Genomic DNA, 27,823 nt, shown 5'->3' with positions numbered 1-27,823 from the left:
TTATTGTTTAATAAACAATAAAGTCGAAAAGATTGTCCTCAGTTCAGGAGAAAGTAGTAATAATAAAAATGTTTTATTCAGTCAATAGTTTGCGTACTGCCAGAAATAGTAACGTGTGGCCTTACTTTTACGCACTTACTTAGGTATGGCAAATGCATTCTATTTTTCAAAATTTTGGACTCTGTTTAAATCGTAGAACAATTTTAACTTTTGTTTTTAATACAGATTTTAATCCTCTACAAATAGTTTCTCATGACTTTTGATGTAAATAATTAGGGAAGCAGAAATTCAACAATTTAGAATTTTACATTGAGTTTCCTATGGCCCGTTTTCCAATTCACCACCCGGTATATAAAATGCAATATCTGATCAGTCGATAAGGAAATCATAAGGCTTTTCATCGACTCTCATTTGTTTCGAGCTACTGTCATATGTTGTATAATCTGTATATGAATACACAGATTATACAAGACATATGACAGAAGCTCGAAACAAACAAGAGTCGATGAAAAGCCCTTGTCAATTTTTGGTCGTTTCCAAGTTCCAAGAGACAATTCAGAATTTGAACAAACCAGTCTTTTTGGTTGTCTAAGCATTGGCGTATTTGGTCAAAAGATCTGAATTGATTGTTTTATAATTTTTAGTACCAGATTTATTATACACTGTTAAATTTTTAAAGAGTTGTTTATAGCCCTAAAAAAGTTGCTGTTAGTGACAATAAGATTTACAAAATATTACTTCTTGAACTGTTTGGCATGTCATGAATCTTTGCTCATACATTAATTGGACAATCTCCGCACTTGGCACATATCTACATATTAATAATTATTTTCATTATATATTCCTATATTTTCTATATAAATTCTAAGCTCCAATTTTACATTGGAAGACCAGTAACTATTATGATAATTTTTATGGATATATTATGTTTGCAAAACAAATATCTATATTTAGGTCACTTGTTTCATCTCCTCTCATTTTCAAAAACATATCTCAACATCGTTAAATTTTCAGAATGTGTTCATAAATAATTAAAAAAATAAATGGAAAACAGTAAATTTTTGTGAAAGTTATCAAATTAAAAGAAAATAACTTCTTAAGCTTAACTATTCCCCCCGACGACAGATGGTGCCAATAGTCATTTAATCTTTTGTTACATTTTAAGAGATAAAACATTATTTATTTAATCATTAATTTTATCTTGAACAACCGCAAAGTACTACATTAATATTAATATTGTTCAAATTAGCATACTATCGGGAATGATAACTATTATTTTCAACAATTTCATATTTTCTATTTATTGGGAATATTTATACATAATTATAAACATTTTAACGTTTTATTATACATTGTAAACAAACTAAAAGAAGTTTTTTATATGTTTAAAATGGAGTGTTAAAGGAATAATCTTGGAATACATAATAAATAATAATTTGAATATTCCCGCTTGGTTTTGACAATTCGGTGGCTGGGTGTCGGTTGATTTGTCAGATTGTCAGTTAGTGTATGAGTGCAAAATGGCTACCAGTGATGATGAACCTATGCATCATTTGTATGAAGTTTTTACAACTTGTTTTAATAAAGTAGCGAACAAGGCACCTGGTAAGTCATTAATTATTCTATTATTTACGAATTTAAATCAACGTTGGTATATATTTTGCGGTTAATAGAGCGTACAACGCCAAAATAATACCATTCAAACGCGTGCCATCTCAAAACATTGGAACAGCTTGCTTTAAAAACCCTTTTATAAAAATTTTTGACTACATTGAAAATGCATTTGTCTGTCGTGTTTTATAAATTGGAATATGTCTGATTATTTTTCGTCAATCTGTCAGCGGATTTCGCTCGAATAATTCGTTAAAAAAGTGTTTAATATTATTTGTGTCATCGTACTCTTTGAGGAAGATATTTTAGTGTTTACATCTTGAGTTCAGCGAATGTCTGAGGTCCCGTAACTCTCTGGAAGATGAGTATCATTATCCATGAGGAAATATTTTTATTAGAATTAGTATTTAGCTGCTAATGTAGGTAGTTCTTGGTTAAAAAGTATGTTTTAACTTCGCTATTAAGAACAATACATTCACCTAGATAGTCATTTCTTGGCAGCTAATTATACCTAAATTGCTTAAAACCAATCTTTATTATTACCATATGCAATTAACTGATCCTCACAGTACCTACAAGACACGAATTCTTTAATTTAGTTACTTGAAAAAACGTTACAGTTTTGATTATAGTCATCATAAGCAAAGTTCCTGCATTTTTACAATATTTATTTGACAGACTTTACTAAATGCAATTAAACACAAGATCATTAAAATATCTTTATTTTATTCATTAAAAAGCATTACTTTTTCATCTCTAAATGTTTATTTTAAAAGTATTGTTTATTTACTTTTTTCATTAGGCAATTTAGGTAATTTGTGTCATTGTTTATATTTACAGTTTTGTGTTAATAATAATCCATGAATGAATAATATTCTATGTCATAATGCCCAGTAACTTAACGTTTTTGTTGCAAGAACTTGTCCTTATTTTATAGGATATTGAAATACTTCCAGACAAGACCAATAGTTTAACTGTTTCTTAATAAATGAATTATTTGAAGATAAAAATTTGTTAATAGTGGGAATCTGTATTTTGCATAATATGTGAAATATATATTTTTGTTTGTTTTTTCTATTCAGTATTTTGTTTGTATATTATGTCACTTTTTGACTTATTCCTGTTAGGTTATTTACCTACTTGTTTTTATTTTCTTTATGTGTTGAAAGATTGGTATCATTAGAAAACACTTTTACTAAAGTTAGATCTAAACTCCCATGGACAATAATGTTGGTTTCTGATGGTTTTGTCCTTTCTTCTATACAATCACTAATACAGTTTTATGAACAATTATAACTGATTTTTGTTTGCTGAGCTATGAGTCTTATTGTACATTGTGTAGGTATATTGTAGTGTGTGTCTTGTTGTTAAGTAAAGTCAGCTTCATTGTTTTATAGCTTATTATCTATGAACAACTGTGGTCTGATACATTCACTGAAATGATAACCAAATAATTGTTAGATGTAGCAGGCAGGACATTTTAGAACAAATGCGGTTTAGTATGTAATATAGATTTTTTTTTAATTTTTCATCTTCATGTTCTTTTCAGAACCTTTTTAGGTAGGTACATTCTTGATGAGTTACAATAAACTGCAACCAAACCATTCCCTTAGATTCTAAGCCAGGATATTCTAGATGTTTGGTTTCTTTCTTGTATTTTCCTCATGAATCAACTAAAATTCTATTATTTACGAATTTAGATCAACGTTAGTGTATATTTTGTGGTTAATAGAGCGTACAACGGCAAAATAATACCATTCAAAAGTGTGCCATCTCAAACTCTTTAATAAAAATTTTTGACTACATTGAAAACGCATTTGTCTGTTGTGTTTTATAAATTGGAATATGTCTGATTACTTTTCGCCGGTCTGCCAAAGGATTTTGATCAAATAATTCGTTAAAGAAGTGTTAAAGTGTTAAAGAGGTGTAATGTTATTTGTCTCATCATACTCTTGGAGGAAGATATTTTAGTGTTTACATCTTGAGTTCAGCTAATGTCTGAGGTCCCATAATACTCTGGAAGGGGGATATCATTATACATAAGGACATATTTTTATTAGAATTAGTTTTTAGCTGTTAATATATCGTCGCCTCAAAGCAACAGTGGGATATGTACATATCCTACTGTTGCACTAGTGCACCGATCAACCAGTTAAGTCATATGGGACTGATGCGATGTGTATGGTATATACGCATATACAGTGCACTCGTGCAACAGTAGGATAAGTACATATCCTACTGTTGCTTTGAGGCGATGATATACTAAATTTGCAATCAAGATGCAGTAGAAATAAACAAACCAAGACATGTTAAATACTACTGGGAGCACTCCCGAATCATAATTTACAATGTATAAATTTTGGAAATCATGATTTGGAATTTACATTATACATTGTAAATTATGATTTGGGAGTGCTCCTAGAAGGATTTAACGTGTCTTGGTTTGTTTATTTCTACTGCATCTTGATGGTAAATTTAGTATAGGTAGTTCTTGGTTAAAAAGTATGTTTTAACTTCGCTATTAAGAACAATACATTCACCTAGATAGTCATTTCTTGGCAGCTAATTATACCTAAATTGTTTAAAACCAATCTTTATTATTACCATATGCAATTAACTGATCCTCACAGTACCTACAAGACACAAATTCTTTAATTTAGTTACTTGAAAAAACGTTACAGTTTTGATTATAGTCATCATAAGCAAAATTCCTGCATTTTTACAATATTTATTTGACAGACTTTACTAAATGCAATTAAAATGAAACACAAGATCATTAAAATATCTTTATTTTATTCATTAAAAGCATTACTTTTTCATCTCTAAATGTTTATTTTAAAAGTATTGTTTATTTACTTTTTTCATTATTAAGGTAATTTATGTCATTGTTTATATTTACAGGTTTGTGTTAATAATAATCCATGAATGAATAATATTCTATGTCATAATGCCCAGTAACTCTTAACGTTTTTGTTGCAAGAACTTTTCCTTATTTTATAGGATATTGAAATACTTCCAGACAAGACCAATAGTTTAACTGTTTCTTAATAAATGAATTATTTGAAGATAAAAATTTGTTAATAGTGGGAATCTGTATTTTGCATAATATGTGAAATATATATTTTTGTTTTTTTTTATATTCAGTATTTTGTTTGTATATTATGTCACTTTTTGACTTATTCCTGTTAGGTTATTTACCTACTTGTTTTTATTCTCTTTATGTGTTGAAATATTGGTATCATTAGAAAACACTGTTACTAAAGTTAGATCTAAACTCCCATGGACAATATTGTTGGTTTCTGATGGTTTTGTCCTTTCTTGTATACAATCACTAATACAGTTTTATGAACAATTATAACTGATTTTTGTTTGCTGAGCTATGCATCTTATTGTACATTGTGTAGGTATATTGTAGTGTGTGTCTTGTTGTTAAGTAAAGTCAGCTTCATTGTTTTATAGCTTATTATGTATGAACAACTGTGGTCTGATACATTCACTGAAATGATAACCAAATAATTGTTAGATGTAGCAGGCAGGACATTTTAGAACAAATGCGGTTTAGTATGTAGAACAGATTTTTTTTTAATTTTTCATCTTCATGTTCTTTTCTGAACCTTTTTACGTACATTCTTGATGAGTTACAATAAGCTGCAACCAAACCATTCCCTTAGATTCTAAGCCAGGATATTCTAGATGTTTGGTTTCTTTCTTGTATTTTACTCATGAATCAACTAAAATTCTATTATTTAAGAATATAGATCGTTAGTATATATTTCGTGTTTAATAGGGTGAATAACGCCAAAATAATACCATTTAAAAGCATGCCATCTCAAAATATTGGAATAGCTTGCTTTAAAAACCCTTTTATAAAAAATTTTGACTACATTGAAAATGCATTTGTCTGTCGTGTTTTATAAATTGGAATATGTCTGATTATTTTTCGTCAATCTGTCAGCGGATTTCGCTCGAATAATTCGTTAAAAAAGTGTTTAATATTATTTGTGTCATCCTACTCTTTGGGGAAGATATTTTAGTGTTTACATCTTGAGTTCAGCGAATGTCTGAGGTCCCGTAACTCTCTGGAAGATGAATATCATTATCCATGAGGAAATATTTTTATTAGAATTAGTATTTAGCTGTTAATGTAGCTAGTTCTTGGTTAAAAAGTATGTTTTAACTTCACTATTAAGAACAATACATTCACCTAGATAGTCATTTCTTGGCAGCTAATTATACCTAAATTGCTTAAAACCAATCTTTATTATTACCATATGCAATTAACTGATCCTCACAGTACCTACAAGACACGAATTCTTTAATTTAGTTACTTGAAAAAACGTTACAGTTTTGATTATAGTCATCATAAGCAAAGTTCCTGCATTTTTACAATATTTATTTGACAGACTTTACTAAATGCAATTAAACACAAGATCATTAAAATATCTTTATTTTATTCATTAAAAAGCATTACTTTTTCATCTCTAAATGTTTATTTTAAAAGTATTGTTTATTTACTTTTTTCATTAGGCAATTTAGGTAATTTGTGTCATTGTTTATATTTACAGTTTTGTGTTAATAATAATCCATGAATGAATAATATTCTATGTCATAATGCCCAGTAACTCTTAACATTTTTGTTGCAAGAACTTTTCCTTATTTTATAGGATATTGAAATACTTCCAGACAACACCAATAGTTTAACTGTTTCTTAATAAATGAATTATTTGAAGATAAAAATTTGTTAATAGTGGGAATCTGTATTTTGCATAATATGTGAAATATATATTTTTGTTTGTTTTTTCTATTCAGTATTTTGTTTGTATATTATGTTACTTTTTGACTTATTCCTGTTAGGTTATTTACCTACTTGTTTTTATTCTCTTTATGTGTTGAAATATTGGTATCATTAGAAAACACTTTTACTAAAGTTAGATCTAAACTCCCATGGACAATATTGTTGGTTTCTGATGGTTTTGCCCTTTCTTCTATACAATCACTAATATAGTTTTATGAACAATTATAACTGATTTTTGTTTGCTGAGCTATGCGTCTTATTGTACATTGTGTAGGTATATTGTAGTGTGTGTCTTGTTGTTAAGTAAAGTCAGCTTCATTGTTTTATAGCTTATTATGTATGAACAACTGTGGTCTGATACATTCACTGAAATGATAACCAAATAATTGTTAGATGTAGCTCAGGCAGGACATTATAGAACAAATGGGGTTTAGTATGTAGAACAGATTTTTTTTTTAATTTTTCATCTTCATGTTCTTTTCTGAACCTTTTTACGTACATTCTTGATGAGTTACAATAAGCTGCAACCAAACCATTCCCTTAGATTCTAAGCCAGGATATTCTAGATGTTTGATTTCTTTCTTGTATTTTCCTCATGAATCAACTAAAATTCTATTATTTAAGAATATAGATCAACGTTAGTATATATTTCGTGTTTAATAGGGTGAATAACGCCAAAATAATACCATTTAAAAGCATGCCATCTCAAAAAACAGTAGAACCCCGTAAATCCGAACCCCGCGAATCCGAACTTTCGGCAAATCCGAACCAACGGAAAGTGAAAAAAATTTAAAAATTCAAGACAAAAACTTAAAAACATGTTTATTATACAGAGTAAAGCCAGAAAATTGGACAATGTAGGATTACTAGGACTTTGACATTTAAAATTTCTTAAAAATAAATATTATACTTTAATATATAGGTTTATAAAGCGTTTATAAAGGTTAAACACAAACTTATTTGGTTCACTCGTAGTCAACTTGAGTCCAAAAATATTGTCCACACTCTTGCGAGAACGTTTGGCTACTCAAAATCACAATGAAAGCTTTGAACTACTAGTTAAGGCTAACTTTCGGATAATCCGAACTTTTCGGAATTCGAACAGGCTGCCCCCCCAATTAGTTCGGATTTGCAGGGTTCTATTGTATTGGAATAGCTTGCTTTAAAAACCCTTTTATAAAAAATTTTTGACTACATTGAAACTGCATTTGTCCATCGTCTTTTATAAATTGGAATATGTCTTGATTATTTTTCATCAGTCTGTCAGCAGATTTCACTTGATTGATTGGTTAAAAAAGTGTTTAATATTATTTGTGTCATGGTACTCTTTGAGGAAGATATTTTAGTGTTTACATCTTGAGTTCAGCAAATGTCTGAGGTCCCGTAACACTCTTGAAGGTGGATATTATTATCCATAAGGAAATATTTTTATTAGATTTAGTATTTAACTATTAATATAAGTAATTCTTGGTTAAAATGTATCTTTTAACTGCACTATTAAGAACAATACATTCACCTAAATAGTCATTTCTTGGCAGCTAATTATAAGTAAATTACTTAAAACCAATCTTAATTTTTATCATATGCAATAACTGATCCTCATAGTACCTACAAGAAACGAATTATTTAAGTTAGCTACTTGAAAAAACGTTATAGTTTTGCTTTGTAGTCATCATAATTAAAAAACTTCATGCATTTTTACCATATTTTATATCAACTTTCACCAATTGCAATTAAACAGTAGTTCATTAAAATATCTTTATTTTATTCATTAAAAATGATTACTTTTTCACCTCTAAAATGTTTGTTTTGAGAGTATTGTTTATTTACTTTTTTGATTAGTCAATTTAGGTAGTTTATTTCGTTGTTTATATTTACAGTTTTGTGTTAAGTAATAATAATCCATGAATGAATGAATAATATTCGATGTTTATTATTATTTCCAATGCAAAACCACTGTCAATTTTTCTGTTCTAAGAATATTTTCTTCATTTTGTAGGATATAAAAATACCTACAGGGCAATTTCATACTGATTGAAAAAAGAGGACTTTACTATATTAAAGTGGTTTTTAAAGTAACTGTTCTTTATTTGATTGCATAATTTGTTTAAAGAATTCTTTATTGAGAATGTTTATACATTTTTAATTCTTTATTTCTTAATTTGTTTAAAGAATAACTGAATTATGATATTTTTGACCTAAGCTGGAAATAATGATATTGAATGTCATAATTTTTACTGTTTTTTTATGGTAATTTATAATTTTATCTGTTTATGTTATCTATAAAATTCATTAAAACTGGACAAATTGAAAAAACTTTCTTCAACATACTACAGTAAAGAGAAAGATACATACTTCTCTTCTTCCAAGAAATTGACAAATATTTAAAACAATTTTTGTTTAAAACAGTTTAGAACACTTAAATTAATTAAGCGTTGTTTTTCATTTTCTTTGTTAAAATAATAAATAAATATGAAAACAATTCTCAAATACATTATACAAACTTTTTAACATACATATTATTTATTAATAAAGGGAACGTAACAAAAATTGGAAAACTTAAAACATCTTGCATATAAAGAGTTAATAAATTTCTCATAACTGTTCCAGTCTCATAGTAATCCTGTAATCTAAAATTATCAATCTGATATCTGATCAGTCACGTCATCACTGATGCAATTAAGCTCTTTACAAATTGAAACCAACTTAGCAGCTTTGACGTTGCCTAGCCGATTACGTAGTTGGGATTGGTAAATCTTATGTTGAGGAGAAGAGTCTTTCATGTTGGCTGACGATGCATTAGCTGTGTGGATATGTTGAGCAAGTTCCAATCTTGTAGTATTTATTTATATTTTTCATAGAACCCCACCATGTCTATGGTATTACATTCTCAGTTAAATGTTTAGAAAAATATATGGTTTAAAGGGTACACACTTTGCCTGGTAATTAATAATAATTGGCAATGCTTCTGGATGATAATTTATTGTCTGAAAATTTCTGTTTCTTTATTTAAATTAAATGGTCAAAGCCATTTCCATACACTCCTTGAAGCTCCTTCGTATCACATACAAAAATTCGCCATTTGCATGTTTCAAAAAAACACTAAACACCACAAAATAACTTGCAGTAGACGTTATTGCAATAGTCAACTTGCAATGCGAATAACTTATAAATAGTAAATAGTCTGGGTTCCCCCAGGCAATATTTCCTAATTGCAATTGACTTTCTTATCTATTATGTTAAAGAGATCTATTATCTATTATGTTATCAATTAAAGAAAAGTTAAAATCAAAGTTATTAATATTATGTTTAAGAAAATATGATTTAAACAATGTTTTATTTGTTTAAAACATAAAATTGAAAATAAAAAAATGCATGTTTAAAACAAAAAAAAATGTTTAAAATGAAAAAACATGTGTTTTAAACATGTTTAATTTGTTTAAAACATAAAATTTAAAAAACAAAATAATACATGTTTAAAACAAGAAAAAAATGTTTAAAACAAAAAACATGTGTTTAGCATGGAATTAAAAAAACATGTTTTTTGCAACCCTGAATTCCTTTACCACAGCTGTCTTGAGCTCTCCGAATGATGTAGGGGCTGAACTACAGTTAGTCCTGTCGCCAGGGGGGGTACAACGGCCTTCTTAATTCAGATGGACTTACCCAAGTTTTTTTTATGTATTTTGACCCGTAGAACACGAATTTTTTGGGTAACAGTTGATCCGGATGTCGATAAGATTGTTATAAACGAAGAAGTTGAGGAATTACATAACAGCGATTTCTCGCAAAACAAAACATTTTTTTGTATTTTTTGGGTCATTCTAACCAAAAAATGTTCCTACAAGTTTTTTCGTAGGATGCATAGTTTTCGAGATAAACGCGGTTAAACTTTCAAAAAATCGAAAAATTGCAATTTTTGAACCCGAATAACGTTTGAATAAAAAATAAAATAGCAATTCTGCTTACCGCCTTTAAAAGTTTAAGTCAAATTATATCTGTTTTGAATATTTGCATTGCTAAAAATTTATTTTTTGATTGTTAAAAAAAGCTATAAACACATAGTGTTTCCCGTGCCTAATACATGCGTTTTAATGCATGTTACTTAGAAATAGCCCCGCTTGCACTTTTACCTCCTCTACGTACTCGTTCGATTTTAAATGAGAAATCATTGAAACATCACTCAAGCACTAGGTGTTTATAGCTTTGTTTTAACAATAAAATAATACATTTTTAGCAATACAAATAATTAAAACCGATATAATTTGACTTGAACTTTCAAATGCGATAAGCAGAATTGCTATTTTATTTTTTAATCAAAAGTTTTTCGGGTTCAAAAATTAGAATTTTTCGTTTTTTTGAAAGTTCAACCGCGTTTATCTCGAAAACTATGCATCATACGAAAAAAATTGTAGGAACATTTTTTGGTTAGAATGGCCCAAAAAATACAAAAAAATGTTTTGTTTTGCGAGAAATCGCTGTTATGTGATTCCTCAACTTCTTGGTTTATAACAATCTTATCGACATTCGGATCAACTGTTACCCAAAAAATTCGTGTTCTACAGGTCAAAATACATAAAAAAAACTTGGGTAAGTCCATCTGAATACAGGAGGCCGTTGTACCCCCCCTGGCGACAGGACTAAGTACAGGATACTATCAGCCGAGTTGGGGAGATTGTCAGCAACGTGTTGAGAAATCGCTTTTGCACCGCTTCTGAAGCTCGTATGCGTCTTTTTGAGGTGAAGCAAGCAAGCAAGCATAGTGATTTAACCCAGCCTGAGAGACTTGCTCACCCCTAGAGAATGACATTCGTGTGATACAATTCATTGGGGCGAGGAGGATTAACTCCCGTAAGCAGGAATCACTCCACCCCGCTTCAATGCTCCAGACCATCCACTTACCCCCCGATAGCACTCTGATGCGCTATAGGGGCTCTCAATCAGCAAAGTGCTTATCATATGGGAGTCTTGGGTACACGGACTCCCATATGAAATCCTACCCCGATCAATGCAGGCCAGCGTGAGGCGCTCTATTCCCGCTATCTCTAGTGACTTATCTTCGATCTGTTTTGCTTGCTCGGGCGCTGAGTCCCCGCTCTGGGCTATGTCCAGTTCGGTGACTCGGCTTTTTGAGGTGAGAAATGATAGTGTCAGTGAACGTACCATTTAGTCAAGGAAATGAAACTGAAAAAATGGCAAAACCTCGCAATTTTTTCGTCCAGCATCGATTTGTACAAAAATTTGGGATTAGGCGCATTTCACCCTCTAGTTCATTTTCTATATTGAGCCGTTGTACGCTTTTGGTTTTTTAAGGGTGAAAACTATCCCTAATTGTAAAAAATTATAAAATAACATTTTAAACTTTAATATTGTTAACATTTGGTTCTTATTAGTTACATAATGATTGTTTTATGCTTTAAGATATAATATCATAATATTTCAACCCTTACAACTACCCTTGTTGGAGCTATATATAAAAAATTGACTTATCCTAAAAGAATAAGTTCGGCTTACATTGATCTACATAAAAATTTGAGATTAGGATCATCTCACCCTGTACTTCATATTTTATATCATGCTCAAGGGCGTTGATTATTTTTAGGGGTGTAAACTACCCCTTATTGCCAAAAATTATATACAAACATTGTAAACTTTAATATGGGTAAAATTTGGTTTTGATTAGTTAAATAATGATTGTTTTATGCTAAAGGATATATCATATTTCAACCCTTAAAAACCACCCTTAATACCATTGCAATTTATATAAGTAGATAATTAAATAGATCTATACTTACAGAAAAAAAAGTAGAATTAAAGAATTACAAAAACATTTATTTAACAAAAATACGAATTTACAAATATGTACAAATACAAATAATTTTTTAGTCATCTTCCAGTATAGAACTAGTTCTGTGGTATTATACACATTGAAAATTCTCTATAAGCGGACTATTCCAATTTTTCGAAAAAAAATTCGTTTTATAGACATAGCTCCTTTATTTTTTGCGATAAAAAGTTTTTTCAAAAATGATTTAGTTTTTAATTGGGGTGGGTTTAAAGAGCTCGATAAGGGGGTGTTTACTCGTAACTAGAGGTTTTAAACAACTATATCTCACTAACTATTCACTGTAATGAAAATCTATGCACAAGCAAATTTTTGGTTATGAAAAAAGCTACAATTTAGTAGTCTAATTTTTTTTCGCATCTCTAGTATTTTCGGAGATATTTTGAAGACTATGGTGAAAAATGAAATTGCAAAAAATCAATTTTTCTTTAAACTACAATTTTTCTAAAATTAGACCTTTTAAATGGGTTAAACTTCTTGGGTGTATTAATAATATAAATATAAAAGGAATTACAGAAAGGTGAAGACCAATTTTTAATTAGGAGGGTAGTTAGGGGGTTGTTTTCCTGATTTTTTTCATAAAGAAAAGCAGGTACCGACATTTTTTTGATCATGTCACTCAATTTTTATGCTAGAAGCTTTTTGTTTTTTTTTTCTTTTGAAAGGTCTAATTGTATCCTTGAAAAAAGATTATCTAAGTTTTCTTCGAAAAATGCAAAGTTTTCCCGTTATTTGGCTTTGAATATTTCAAATTATACATTTGACGAAAAAAAGCTAACCTTTAACATGCCTTATTTCGGTTTGTATTGGTCGTAAAAATATTATATAAAAATAATTTGGTTTGTGTTACTAAAAGACACAATTTCGATAGTTACAGTTTTTTTGATTAAATGCATATTTTTCGAGTTATTCTCAAAAAACTCTCTAAAAAAGTGGATTTTTTCGTCTAAAAACTGTTACTTTCAACCGCGAATAACTCGAAAAATATTAGTTTTACGAAAAAAATGTAAAAAACATTTTTTTCTTAGAATTACGTTTTACATCGATTTACATGGTTAAAATTTAATAAAAAATTCCCACCCCCGAGATGGGGTGGCAACTACCCCCAAGGTTTTAGCGTACAGCGGCATGATATAGAAAATTATCATTGGACTATTTCCTACCTTCTGTGAAACGAAAGATTGCGAGCCAAAATGCTTCATTTCCTCGACTAATTAGAAGACTGACAGAAAGAAATTTGAGTTCTTTCCGTCCAGCTCGCGCCCCACAGCTGCTCCCACAACACCGTAGAGCTATACTTGGTTTGCGTAAGAATATTCTGATTCTGTGGCAGAATCGAAGAACATAGTGTTCTCAGATGAGAATAGAATAGCCTTAAGAGGTCCAGATGGACGTCAGGGTGTCTACAAGCGTCAAAATGAAAGGTTTGCTCCATACTCTATAACCGAAACAGTGGTTTACCAAAAAGGGTCAATAATGATTTGGGGAGGTATCTTTTACGAAGCCCGTACCGATCTTGCTGTGCAAGTACAGTGCTGTGCTGTACTCGATAGAGACAGTGTGAATGCTTAAAGATACGTGGAAGAAGTTTTCCAAGTCCATGTCATGCCTTTCGCACCGTTCATTGGTGAAAACTTTAGATTAGTGCATGACAATGCACGTTGCTATACCGCAAGATTCACCCGTGAGTACCTTAATGAGTTTGGGATTCAAGTTTTACCATGGCCGGCACGCAGTACCGAGCTTAACCCAATTGAAAACATTTGGGACAACCTCCAAAAACAGGTAAGAGCAAGAGTACCATCTCCTACATCCTTTGGAGAGCTCAATACAGCTGTAGAAGAGAAGTGGCACAATATTCCCAATCGGATATCCAGAATGTCATGAATTGATTGCCGAACCGGCTCCAAGAAGTCCTAAGGGCCAGAAGCGGCAACACTTATCATTAATACTAATTCAATAAAATTGTGTTTTGACTAGGAAAGTTTTGGGGTAGTTCTGATTTCTTCCATTATATAAATATGTATTTTGGGCTGCTGTGTATATATGAGGTTTGCGGACAAAATTTCGTGACGAAACATTGAAAAAATCGCAAAATTTCTGCTTTTTCCCGTTTTTTTGCTTAAATCTCGAAAACTATTAACTTTCAGTAAATGGTCTGCTAACAGAAATTACAGTATGTACTTAAAATTATCTACAAATATCAATATTCGACTTTTTTTCAGAGGAACCGTTTGGTCTAAAATGCAAATTGAAAATTGCCAATTTTTAACGATCTCAGCAAAACCCACTTTTTACATTCCAAAACTTTATTTTTTATTAGAATGCTGTCATTTGATAAATTTCTCCTAGTTTTCTGCACAAATAATAAATGTTAGTTCATATGGCATTTCTCTTGTGACAGCTTCCATGAATCCATTCCCCCTTAGAGGCCTGGAATGTCTCTGCTTTTCCCTTAGAGCCACAGAAGATGAGGCACAGATGGAGTCACAGTTTCAGTTGGTGTGAACATTTCCTTCGGATCTGTTATCTTGATTTCTGATAAACCTTGAGGTTTTGTCCTTTTAAAATGAATTAGTTGAACAGCTCCCTGACTTCCATAAAACTCAGGCGCGGGTTTCGTTTTTAAGTGAGGAATGGATTGGTTAGAAGCTACTGTATGTTTTGGTGCAATACAAGAAATGCCACCTATGACGTGAAACGTGTGGTATCCGTCGATTGTATGTACGTTAAAATCAGCGTTATCGTACACCTGCTGTGTAAAGCACGGCAGGTCAGTTTTCTACGGATCGCTTCAGAATACTGACACTTCCAGGCGAACAGCCTCTGTATAGGATGAACAAAACCCCAAAAAGGAAACTACATCAACCTATTTTCTTGAGGCGTACTTTTTGTAGAGAAAACGGCCAACCCTGCAAGGAATGGTGAGACGAATTATCTGGGCCTTACAGCCGCTACAAGACTTTGAGCAAGCGCGTTGCTTGTCTGGAAGTGTCAGTAATCGCAGGCGATCCGCAGAAAATTGACCAGCCGTGCTTTACACAACACGTATGAGGATAACACTGATTTTAACGTACCTACAATCGACGGATACCACTTTTCACGTCATGGGTGGCATTTCTTGTATTGCACCAAAACATACAGTAGCTCCTAACCAATCCATTCCTCGGTTAAAAACGAAACCCGCGCCTGAGGTTTATGGAAGTCAGGGAGCTGTTCAACTAATATATTTTGAAAGAACAAAACCTCAAGGTTTATCAGAAATCAAGATAACAGATCCAAAGGGAATGTTCATACCAACTGAAACTGTGACTCCATCTGTGCCTGATGTTCTGTGACTCTAAGGGCAAAGCAGAGACATTCTCGGTATTTTAGGATGGAATGGATTCATGGAAGCTGTCACAAGAGAGCACCACCAAGAGAGCTGTACCATATTCATATTATGAACTAACATTTATTATTTGTACAGAAAACTAGGAGAAATTTATCAAATGACAGCATTCTAATTAAAAATAAAGTTTTGGAATGTAAAAAGTGGGTTTTGCCGAGACCGTTAAAAATTGGCAATTTTCAACTTGCACTTTAGACCGAACGGTTCGTCTGAAAAGAAAAGTAAATAGTGATATTTGTAGAGAATTTTAAGTACTTTAATTTCTGTTAACAGACTATTTAGTAAAAGTTAATAGTTTTCGAGTTTTGAGCAAAAAAGCGGAAAAAAACAGTAATTTTTCGCTTTTTTCGCGATTTTTTCAATGTTCCGTCAAGAAATTTTGTCCGCAAACCTCATATTCGGATTCAGCAGCCCAAAATACATATATAATGAAAGAAATCAGAACTACCCTAAAACTTTCCCACTAGGGATCTCGAAGATTACAAATTGACGAAGATTACAAATACTCATATTTTTTTAATTACATTATGATTTCGAAATTATGTTTGTTTGAATTTTCTTCGAAGATTTTTAAACATTGGATTTTTCCTAAGCATCCCTTGATAAACGATTTTTTTTTAAATAATCTCATTGTCTTCTCTTCTTCAAAGTTAGTTTTCACCGTATCTCTAATAAAATGTAGTTAAAGATGTATGTATTTCAAAATGTATTTCTGCAAATTGAAAGAAATACAAGGTGGGCGGTTAATTTTGCCAGTGAGTGTATATTTCACGAAAATATGTGTTTATATTATTAATAATAATTAGTTATACCCCCTTATAACTGGAATTATGTTATATGGAATTCCCCTTTTCGTTTTCTTACCTGACTAGGTATTTCCTATAATAGTGGTAAAGAGATTTTAGATTCCCCGTGGTCTATTATTTCTTTATATAAGATTGTAAAAGTTAATCAACAGGTAAAGGCACCCTTTGTAAAATCTGATAAATTACAATAAGTAAAGTGATTACCAGTGTCAGGTACATTGAAACAATGACAAAACCTTTTATGAACAATGACAATATAATAAAGCAGCGGTTCTCAATCATTTTGGGCCATGTACCACCAAATACTTTTATTATTTTTAGTGTACCACCTAACTAAAATCCCTATCTAGCTAGGTGATCTAATTAACTATAATAGTGGTGCTGATTTTAACTGTTTTTGCGTTTTATGTACCACCTCAAATAACGATATGTACCACCAGTGGTACATGTACCACAGATTGAGAACCGCTGTATAAAGCATTTCTATAATTATTTGTATATTATGTGGAGATTTGTATTTATAATAATACCGTTAATACCTTGTCTATTTTGCTAACAAGAGTTTATGTCTCAAATGATCTTACTGGAGTTCCCCAGTATAATTTATTGCTCATTAAACCATTATTTATAAACGGAAATGTTTTTATTGATGATGATTTGCTCCTTAGGGAAACTTTCGTCAAATATAAAAACATACGGAAATTATCTCTTCGAAAACAGAAATAAAAAGCTTATCGGCCCCATTTTTCTTCGGCTTTATTAGCTCGTACCTTTCCTCGAGTTCACAGATCTGAACTAATTTTTTAACTTTTGGACGAACTTTCAACTCTTTCTGTACAAGTACATACATAGTATGTATTTCGAAATCATTAAGCTGTTTTACAATCAAAAAATATTTGAATAATAGTATTTTCATGTAATTCAGCCATTACCTACTCTAGGCCCAATCAAACTTCTTGCATTACTTTCACCTGTCAATGTTACAATTATAACATTTTTTTTAAATTGTAAAAGTATCAAATTGCGGAGCCTCTCTAGAGTCTAGAGGGACTATTGGGACCGTGCAAGTTCGGCAAAGCGACACCTGGTTTCATAGCTCAGCAACATTATTCGCACTTTTAATTATATTGGCAAATTATATTAGTCCTGGTTACTGGATAATTGTCAAGGCCATAGTCCAAAAAAATAATAAGAAAAAATAAGATTCAGGTTATGTTATTAAAACGTAAACAATTGTATGTAGTAAATAAAATTAGTTATTAAAATGCAGTACTGCAAGCAAAATACAATTAATTAAATTTACCTTTATATAATAATTGCATATCATATCAATATTGTGGAGCAATATATAATGTTTCTTCTTCATTGACAGTAGATATGAAATATACGTCAATTTGACAATTTCAATTGACAATTTAAGAAAGTTACAATATTTCTCCGCTATTCTCTCACGATCGTTTCTCGTATCCCCTCCAAGTACTTGCACACAGGGTTGGGCTGTTTTAAAACAAGCTTTTTAAAACGTTTTAAAATATGTTTAAAAACACTGGAAAAAAACAGTTGTGTTTTAAAACACTGTTTTAAAACATTGTTTTAACAGACGAACTCATTTTTTTTTAACTATTTGTACCGGGTACTTTAAAACTATTAGGCATATCCTTATTATACTTGGCAGAAAGTGTAGATACTGTACACCCTACTTAATATGTTAAATAATCGTTTCTAGCTACTACCAGAGGCGTACAACACGGGATAGTGAATGGTTGACCCTTCCCAAATTCTACGCCACTAACGCAACTGCTATTTTAGCATAATTTTTAGATTGTATAATACTTTCAATGTAAATAATATACATACTTTTCATTCGTAACGATAAAATCATTAGTTTTAGAGATATTTGAATTTAAAAACGAAGGTGCATAATACATTAATCAAAATATAACTGTGCCGTTTCATTCTTAACTTGAGATATCTCGAAAACTAATGACTTTATCGTTATAAGTAAAGAGTATATTGTTTACATAGAGAGTATTGGAGAATCGAAAAATTGCGTTAAAATAGCAATTCCGCCAGTGACGTAGAATTTGGGAAGGGTCAACCATTCACTGTCCCTGTCGTACGCCTCTGGTAGTAGCCAGAAACATTATATAATTTAGTCGGGTGTACAATACCTACACTTGCTGTCAACTACGACAAGGATATGTCAAAACGATTTTGAAGTACTGGGTACAAATTAGGGCTTCCAATCCCGCAGCTTGAGTTCAATCTCAGTATTTGCGGGACTACGAATATTCAATCCCGCGGGATCTCGGTATATTGAAAATAGTCATATTTATATAAGGCAAATAAAACAATGAATTATAGGTCTGGATCCCGCGTATGAAAAAAAAGTTGATTAATAGCAAGCTGAAAATTTGTTAATAGCTTAAGGATGTCTAGTCGGATAAACTTTGATATATGGGAATACTGGAACAGGAGCAGTTTTAATTGTGGAACAGGTTACAAATTTGTAGTGGTCAGACCACGAAAACGGCACATTTATTTTGTCCGACAAAATAGACTTAAACTCTCCGAACAGAGGTTAAATATATTCTCATGCAAAGATCAGACTGCTATTTATCACCTGTCATAATTCCTGTCATTTGACATATTCTACATATTCCACTCATTAAAACGCCCAAACGCGTGATAAATAGCAGTTTGATTTTTGCATGAGAGTTTAATCTCTGTTCAACGAGTTTAAGTCTGTTCTGTCGGACAAAATACATGTGCCGTTTTCGTAATCTGACCGTTCCAAAGTTTTAACCTATTTCACAATTAAAACTGCCCCTGTTCCAGTGTTCCCATATATCAAAGTTTATCGTACTAGACACCCTTAAGCTAGTAACAAATTTTCAGCTTGCTATTAATCAACTTTTTTTTCATACGCGGGATCCAGACCTATTAATAAACTAACTCCACATTTATTTAAGTATTACTACTTATTAGCAGGAGATAATGAGATCAATCAAATTACACCGTTTATTCTTCACAAAAAAGAGTAACAATACTGAAAAAACAAAACATCTATCTTCTTCATAAAATACAGCAACAGAATTTTAAAAATCAACAAAAAAAATACATTTTGATGAACAGTGTACTTTACTTATTTAGTTGCTATATTACTTAGCTATAGGTTATTCGATATGTTCTGTTTCTGAAGGAAACACAACATATCGACTGTGTACCTGCATAATGTCCTAATATGATTTTGGACAACTTTTCAGGGGAGAGGAGAGTAAAAACTATTCTATTTTGCGGTCTGGCTTTGCAATTTTATTCATGACATAGTCTCTTCTACATGAGAGTAAGGACCGAATGCTTGTAGGTCGTCAGTTAGGACCTAATGAAAGAGTTAAAATTAGCGCCAAATTAAATGATTGGTAATTTGTAACTACACTGCGGTGCAAAAAAATCGATCCACTAAAAATTTTATCAGTTTTGATTTTTCGAATTTCCTAAACCTGTTGTCCGAATTAAGCGATTTTTTACCACATTATAGCCTTTTTCATTGACAATATCGCTGTAATAATATTGTTGCTAGACAGTCAAACTGTCATTGTATACCGGGTGTACGAATCAAACTGTGCTTTTTTTCTCAAAGTTCGCATCAACCTGTGGATTATTCTATCATTTATAAAATACTGAAATTAAAACCCAACTATAGCCTCAGGTTTTCTTAACATTCTGTTTTTTGATTCATTCGCTTATGTTGGATAATAAAAAAGTTAGGTACTTTAACAACTAGCCATGTTCGTCATTAGTACAGGGTGTTTTCTAAATAAGTGCGATAAACTTTAAGGGGTAATTTTACATAAGAAAATAATGACAATTTGCTTTATAATCTTATGTCCGCAAACGCTTCGTTTCCGAGACACGGGATTTTCAATTTTTTTTACAAACTGACGATTTATTTCTTGCTGTAAAACCAATTAAGATATGCAAATGAAATTTGGTGGGTTTTAAGACGTAGTTATTGCACATTTTTTAACATATAATTAAGAATAATTGGCGTGCGTACGGGTAATATTATCGGTCATAATACCCGTTTGCGCGCCAATGATGAATATTAAATTCTTAGTTGTATGTCAAAAAATGTGCAATAACTACGTCTTAAAACCCACTAAATTTGATTTGCATATCTCAACCGGTTTTAAAGCAATAAATAAACCGTTAGTTTGTAAAAAAAATTGAACATCCCGTATCTCGGAAACGAAGCGTTTGCGGACATATGATTATAAAGCAAATTGTCATTATTTTCTTATGTAAAATTACCCTTTAAAGTTTGTCGCACTTATTTAGAAACACCCTGTACTGATGACGAACATGGCCAGTTGTTAAAGTACCTAACTTTTTTATTATCCAACATAAGCGAATGAATCGAAAGACAAAATGTTAAGAAAACCTGAAGCTATAGTTGGGTTTTAATTTCAGTATTTTATAAATGATAGAATAATCCACAGGGTGATGCGAACTTTGAGAAAAAAGCACAGTTTGATTCGTACACCCGGTATAGAATGACAGTTTGACTGTCTAGCAACAATGTTATTACAACGATATTGTCAATGAATAAGACTGCTATAACGTGGTAAAAAATCGCTTAAATCGGACAATAGGTTTAGGAAACTCGAAACATCAAAAATGACCCAATTTTTAGTGGATCGATTTTTGCACCGCAGTGTATATTAAAATTTTAAAATAGTGTGTTTTAGTGGTTAGGTTCAAATGCCGCGAAAAACGAAAAATGAGAAAAATGTCAGATAGGACCTTATGCATTTACACTACACAGTCGATATCTAAACTGTGATCTGCCAAACTACTGCGTATTTTAGAGGCAATATACTAAGGAGCAGAAAATGCTCTTTCGATTTTCACACTTGTCAGCGGTATTCCTTTTAAGGCTTTATAATATGTAAATTATAAAGCCTTAAATTATAAAGCCTCCCAGATTCATAGAGCTATTTCGTTTTCTATAACGGACTCAAGTGTATTAGCTCGAAATGGTGACCGGCAAAGTACATTACATGCTGACGATATAGTTATCTCTAACTACTGTTGCTATGTAAGACCAAGATCAGAACACGATGACGGAATCGAAATTTTTTCAGTCCCGCAAATCCCGCGGATCCCGCACCTGTAATCCCGCATCACGCGGGATTGGAAAATGACGCGGGATCCCGCAATACCGAGATCTCGCTATTCCGGGATTGGAAGCCCTAGTACAAATAGTTTTTCACTTTTTAAAGAAAACACCCACAAAACTCAGTAAGGAGCGACATTTTATTTAAGTGATTTGGGTTAAACTGCAATATTTTGAGCCCAAGAATCTACAGTTAAAATATTTCCAATTATTAATGAAACATCCTGTTTATGATTGCTCAGCGCAATCTTTGTATTTTTTTGCATAATTGGCTGTAATTGTTTTACATAATATGTCAAGACACTTCAAGTTCTTTGCACACAACTACTAGATATTCGAGCTTGAATTTTTGAACTGTTTGAAAGACTTCCATGTCTTTATGTAGCCTTTTTAATACATCTTCACCAGAATATGGTCCTTCCAGGGAATCTTGTGCACTAGAAAGCGCACGTCCGCACTCATATTATGAGTCTGAGGTTTCAAACAAATACTACAGAACTTTGTTGGGGCCGCTGCCAATGAAGTAAAAATAGCGCTTATTCAGTAAGAAATTAGATCAGAAGAAGAACCATCTACATAAATAATTAAAAGAGACACAGTATAGCACGACCAGATTCACTTTGTATTTGAGATATGGATGCGCACTGTTGTTGACGTTCGGTTTTTCCTTTAAAACATTTTAAATTTTTAAAATATAAAAAACCAAACGTCAACACTTGGCCCTGGATTCCGTGCACTGTCTACAGTCGCCTTCTATCGATGCCACGTGTCATGAAAATATTTGAATTTTTAGCTTTAATTGAATTATTTTCTAGTTTTGCTAGGTTATACTCTAATTGATGCTGAAGTGACACTTAGTAAAACAAGAAAATATTTGAATTAAAACTAAAAATTCAAATATTTTCATGACAATTGCCATCGACAGAAAGCGACTGTAGATATCTACAGTGCACGGAATCTAGGCCCTGTTCGCATCCAAATCTCAAATACAAAGTGAAACTGGTTGTGCTGTACCTTTCTAAATCTTTCTACTATTATTTTTTGTGTTTCATTACGATATTTTATAGTACGTTCTTTAAAGGTAAAATATTGCAAAACCTCTAAATTTTAAAGAACCGCTTGGATTGACATGAAATTTGGCATACACATAACTAATAAGTCAAAGAAGAAAAGTGATATTGTGCCGATGTGTGCTTTTGCCCTAGGGGTGAGTTTCACCCCATCTCTGGGGTGAAAAAATATATGTTCGAAATAAGTCCGGAAATGGATAAAATGACTATAAGCAACTTTTGTTCTATAAAGTTTTTTCACCAAGTTAATACTTTTCGAGTTATTTGCGAGTGAATATGTTAATTTTTCTATAAACAACCACGTTTTCAGACGGTTTTTCGCAAATAAACTCAAAAAGTAAGTATTTGGTCGAAAAAAAAATTCTTATCAAAAATATAGCACGTAAAAATTGAAAAACACGGTATATATATTAGGTGACTATACCTAGTAGAAGCAGAGTTATAGCTAATGAAAAATAGGTTCATATTTGTCAAATTACAAATCGAATATTTTAACGTGCCATAACCAAAAAACGAAGCACTTTTTTGGGGAAAGCTCATTTTAACTGTTTTAAAGTGTTTAAAAAATGCTTATTTTTGTTTAAAAAAAATTTAGCATCAAAAGTAAACAAGTTACGCTCAAAATAAAGTTGGTCCCTTTTTTGGTAAGAAATCGGAAAAATCACCCCCTAATTAGCATTTCAAATGAACTCAATTGTTACCACTTCACAAGTTTTTTACTCGCGTATGTATTGATCATATGATCTGTAAGTTTCACTGGTTCAAAGTCCTTATTTTTGAACGAGCTGTAGTTAAAAGGGCTTGAACGAGTCACTTATCACGAGTGTATGCAAATTTAGAAACACCGAATCTTAACCAACTTTTGTCAGAAACACAAAAAAATACAAAATATTCAGAAAGTAAAGCCGACATTTTTTATTGTTTAAGATTTTTGGTATCTCTAATCATTTTTAAGTTGGGGTGAGCTGGGGTGAAAGTCACCCCCAGGGTAAAAGCACACATCGGCACCATATCACTTTTTTTCTTTGACGTGTTAGCTATGCGTATGCCAAATTTCATGTCAATCCAAGCGGTTCTTTAAAATTTACAGCAAAAGTCGTGAAAGAATGTACTATTATTCCTAATGTGAAAATCTTCTCACATTACCCTCGTATTAAGAGCAAATACAACAAATAATATAATGAGAATTTTTGAATTCACCGAGTGACACATTAATTTCTTTAAGATGTCCATAAAAGGGTACGAAACAACACATCAAAATTCATTGTCACTACCCGTTATTATACAGCAAAGTTTCTCTTCTGGTCGAATAGATTTAAAATTTGTTTTGACTGTACAGTATCAAAATGTATGTGACGTGTTCACTGGATCCTCTGCATTATAAATTAGCGTCGTTTTACATTATTAATCGGCCCTAAAAGTCTATTAATTAGTTTGTGACAGTTAATGCGTTGTGTTGGTGGCATGACGGTCCCCGGAATTGCGCAAAATGTTATTTGTACGGGGAGGTTCGGTTTGATACAGTTTCCGATGTTTCTATCCAAAAAAAGCACGTTTTATTCGGTGTTCGGCTCTGAATTTGATTCTTCTAAACAAATCGATCTTCAATAATCTCTATGACACAGGCAATATTTTAAAATATTGGCTAGTTTCAGAATTTATTACGTTAATAAACAAACAGGGAGCGAAAAAGTGCGGAGAATATAGGTTAATAAGTCTAATGAGCCATACATCAAAACTTTTTCTTAAAATTATACATCGTAGAATATACAAGCTGTGTGAAGAGAGAATAGAAGACACACAGTTTGGATTCATGAGAGGCATAGGTACGAGAGATGCACTGTTTGTCTACAGGTATTATTCCAAATATTCGGAGATATGATTTGCGATATTTACATCTGCTTTGTGGACTACCAAAAAGCATTTGATACAGTTCAACACCGAAAAATGATGGATGTTCTAACAAAAGCCCAAATGGATGATAAAGACTGACGTTTTACTTATAAATTTACTATGGAATCTCTAACGCGAGAATTTTACTGTTATCGTTGCATTCGGTTGTCTTTTTAAAGACAGATCACATGCTATGATTTTTTTTTGTGACGGATATTCTTGAGTTGGGATTGATTTCATGTAATCGAATGAACTATCTTTAGTAAAGTCGTCCCAGGAACGCAACTCATAAATATTGGCGATATCATTTTAAAGTCTTCTACTTTAAAATGTATAATATACGTCTGAATTGCCAATATAAATGAGTCAGATTAAATAAATTATTAGAAGAATTTTTTTACTTAGCAACAACATTTTTGTTTATTTTAGTAGTATTTTGTATTTTGACAACGAAACCCGATTTTGGCTTCGAAACGTTAATAAAATAATTTTTTTGGTAAAATTGTGGCTTATTTCCCATTAAAAGTAATTGATTATAAAAATGCCACAAGAAAATAGCTTCAGAACAACATAAAGGCTGACGTATAATACAAAACTTAAACTGGAACCAATGTCAGCCACAATAAGAACACATTTTGAAGATGAACCGACAGAAGCGATCCAGATTCTGCGAGGCGTTAGACAAGGATGTATATATTATTTATTTAACCTAGGTATATTCAGAGGAAATATTTAGTGAAGCCTTGAAAAATTGCGAACATGGAATAGTCCTAAATGGAGAACTCCTAAACAACATCCGATATTTAGACGACGCCGTTATTTTTGCAGACAGTTTGAACAGTTTACAGCAACTCATAAACAAAGTAAATGAAGTAAGTAAGTGAAAGATTTGGACTACAAGTAAACGGGCGGATGTAATTTCGGCCGGAAAAAGGGCAGGTACTAAAAGCCGGTAGGTAAATTCGGCCGGAGGTTTTAAGTTGCTTCTTAATTACTTCTTATTAGTTTTGAACCGAAATTTTGCTAATTTTAAAAAATTAATATATTATATTATATATTACACAGTACAATTTTCAAAGGAGGAAGACCTAACGCTTCGTCAAAACCTAACTTTCGGGTATTAGAGTGTAGAGTACCCCAGGAGTGTAATTACCAATATTTTAATCTCATCGTAAACATCAACCCCTCGGCCGAAATTATCCCTGTCATAAATGGTACCCCTTGATTTATGCAGGTAGGCCAAGGGATTACCGGCCGAAATTACGCCCGCCGAAGTAAACATATAAAAACTAAATTTATGGTCATCAGCAAAAATAAAATTAGAGACATCCAACTGCCTATCAAGAGTACAACAGTGGACCGAGTAAAACAGTATACCTATCTTGGAACAATAGTAAACGAACAATGAGATTACTCACAAGAAATAAAATGAATAGAGAAAGAAGGCTAGGAGTACATTCAACAACATGGCCAAACTCTTTAAAAGCCACAACTTAATCTGGCGATAAAAGAAGGCTCCTACGATGGTATATTTTCTCAATATTGTACTACGAAGTTGAATCCTGGACATTCACTGAAGCGATGGAGAAAAAACTTGAAGCCTTCGAGATGTGGCTATACAGGCGAATCCTAAGGATGTCATGGACGGACAAGATAACCAACGAGACCGTACTACGAAGAAAGAGGAAAAAGAGAAGTGATGTTTACAATTAAAAAGAGAAAGTTAGAATATCTCGGACACATAATGAGAAACGGCACTAAATACAGACTACTGAAAATAATCCTCCAAGGCAAAGTATTTTGGAAAGCGAAGTATAGGGAGAAGAAGAATATCATGGATAAAAAACCTGAGGAAATGGTTCTCCACAACAACAACTAATCTATTTAAAGCATCAGTTGATAAAATAATTATAGCCAGAGTGATCGCCAATATTCGAAACGAATAGGCACCAAAAGAAGAAACAAATCGAATTATCTGTTTTGCTTCCATGGAGTTTTATTCTTTAAAGCTTCAAACATTTAGTTATTATTAGCACTAGTCATTTTAAAGAGCTAAATTTATAGAAACAAAGGAAGAAAAAAATTATATATTAAGAAGTAAAAAATGTTCCAAAATTACATGGATTATTTCAATGTTGAATGTAGTATATAAAATACTTGCAGTTAGCCCAATAAATGACCGTTTTGGAGTGTAATTTTTAGGGGCAACTCCGAATTGCATGAAAATTTGGATTTAGGTTCTACTTACCCTCCACTTTAAAGTTGAATTTATCCCATTGGTTGCTTTTACTTGTAGGGTGACAGTCACCCCTTCTCAGGGGGTGAAAAACGCGTGTTTAAAATAAGCCCGGAAATGGATAAATTGACCGATTATAAGCAACTTTAGTTCTATAAAGTTTTTGACGTAAGTCAATACTTTTCGCGTTATTCGCAATTGAAAATGTTGATTTTTCGACAAAAAAACTACGTTTTCAGACCGTTTTTCGCAAATAATTCAAAAAGTAAATATTTTATCAAAAAAAAAATATTCTTAGCAAAAGTGTAGCTTATAAAAAAAAACAAAAAAAATGGTGTATCAGTAAAGTATATAAATTGAGAAAAAGCAAAGTTGTAGCTTATGAAAAATACGTTCTTATTCGTCTAATTCCAAATCGAATACGTCAACGCGAAATCACCGAAAAATAAGCACTTTTCGGAAAAAGCTTACTAACATTTTTAAAGTATCTAAAAAAAGATTTATATTTGTTTTTTACAAAAGTTTCTGGCACCAAAAATAAACGAGTTACACTGAAAAAAAAATTGGCCCCTTTTTTTGGTAAAAAAAATTGTGAAAACCTCCATGTATTTAGCACCCTAAATAAAATTAATCGTTACCGCTTTACCATTTATTTTAACTGTATATATACTGTTTATATGATCTGTAAGTTTGATTGGCTTGAAGTGCTTATTTTTGAGAAAATTTGGTTTTATAGTAAAACAAAATTTTCTAAAAATTTTTGAAAAATTTCCTTTTTTCAAAATATCTTAAAAAGTATTAGTGATAAGAAAAATCTTAAAGAGTAAAAAAATATAGGTTTTGTTATTATAAATATGCTAGTTTCATTTTGTTTTTCCGCAAAACAAAAATTGGTTAAGATATGGCTGTTCAAAATTTGCTACACTCGTGATTAGTGACCCGTTCAAGATTTTTTAACTATAACCCTTTCAAATATAAGCACTTTAAACCGGCAAGA

The 27,823-nt window shown here is 31.7% G+C and overlaps 1 protein-coding gene across 10 annotated transcripts in view; it reads left to right on the top strand.

Moving 5' to 3' along the window:
- The first annotated feature begins 1,461 nt into the window (after positions 1-1,461).
- LOC114325175 (protein daughterless) overlaps positions 1,462-27,823 on the top strand; it is a 551,617-nt gene continuing 525,255 nt past the window's right edge. For 7 of the 10 annotated variants that reach the window (XM_028273163.2, XM_028273159.2, XM_028273160.2 and 4 more), the window contains exon 1: positions 1,463-1,605. In XM_028273163.2, coding sequence (XP_028128964.1) covers positions 1,521-1,605 — 85 coding nt within the window. In that variant the 5' untranslated portion in view covers positions 1,463-1,520. Of the gene's footprint in view, positions 1,606-27,823 lie in introns of all 10 variants that reach the window. The other 3 variants (XM_028273157.2, XM_028273154.2, XM_028273153.2) reach the window with 1 other exon arrangement.

This window comes from Diabrotica virgifera, chromosome 9, assembly GCF_917563875.1.
Source record: "Diabrotica virgifera virgifera chromosome 9, PGI_DIABVI_V3a".
Lineage (NCBI taxonomy): Eukaryota > Metazoa > Arthropoda > Insecta > Coleoptera > Chrysomelidae > Diabrotica > Diabrotica virgifera.
The sequence above is the reverse complement of the archived record's forward strand: the minus strand, read 5'-3'. Positions and strand labels throughout refer to the sequence as shown.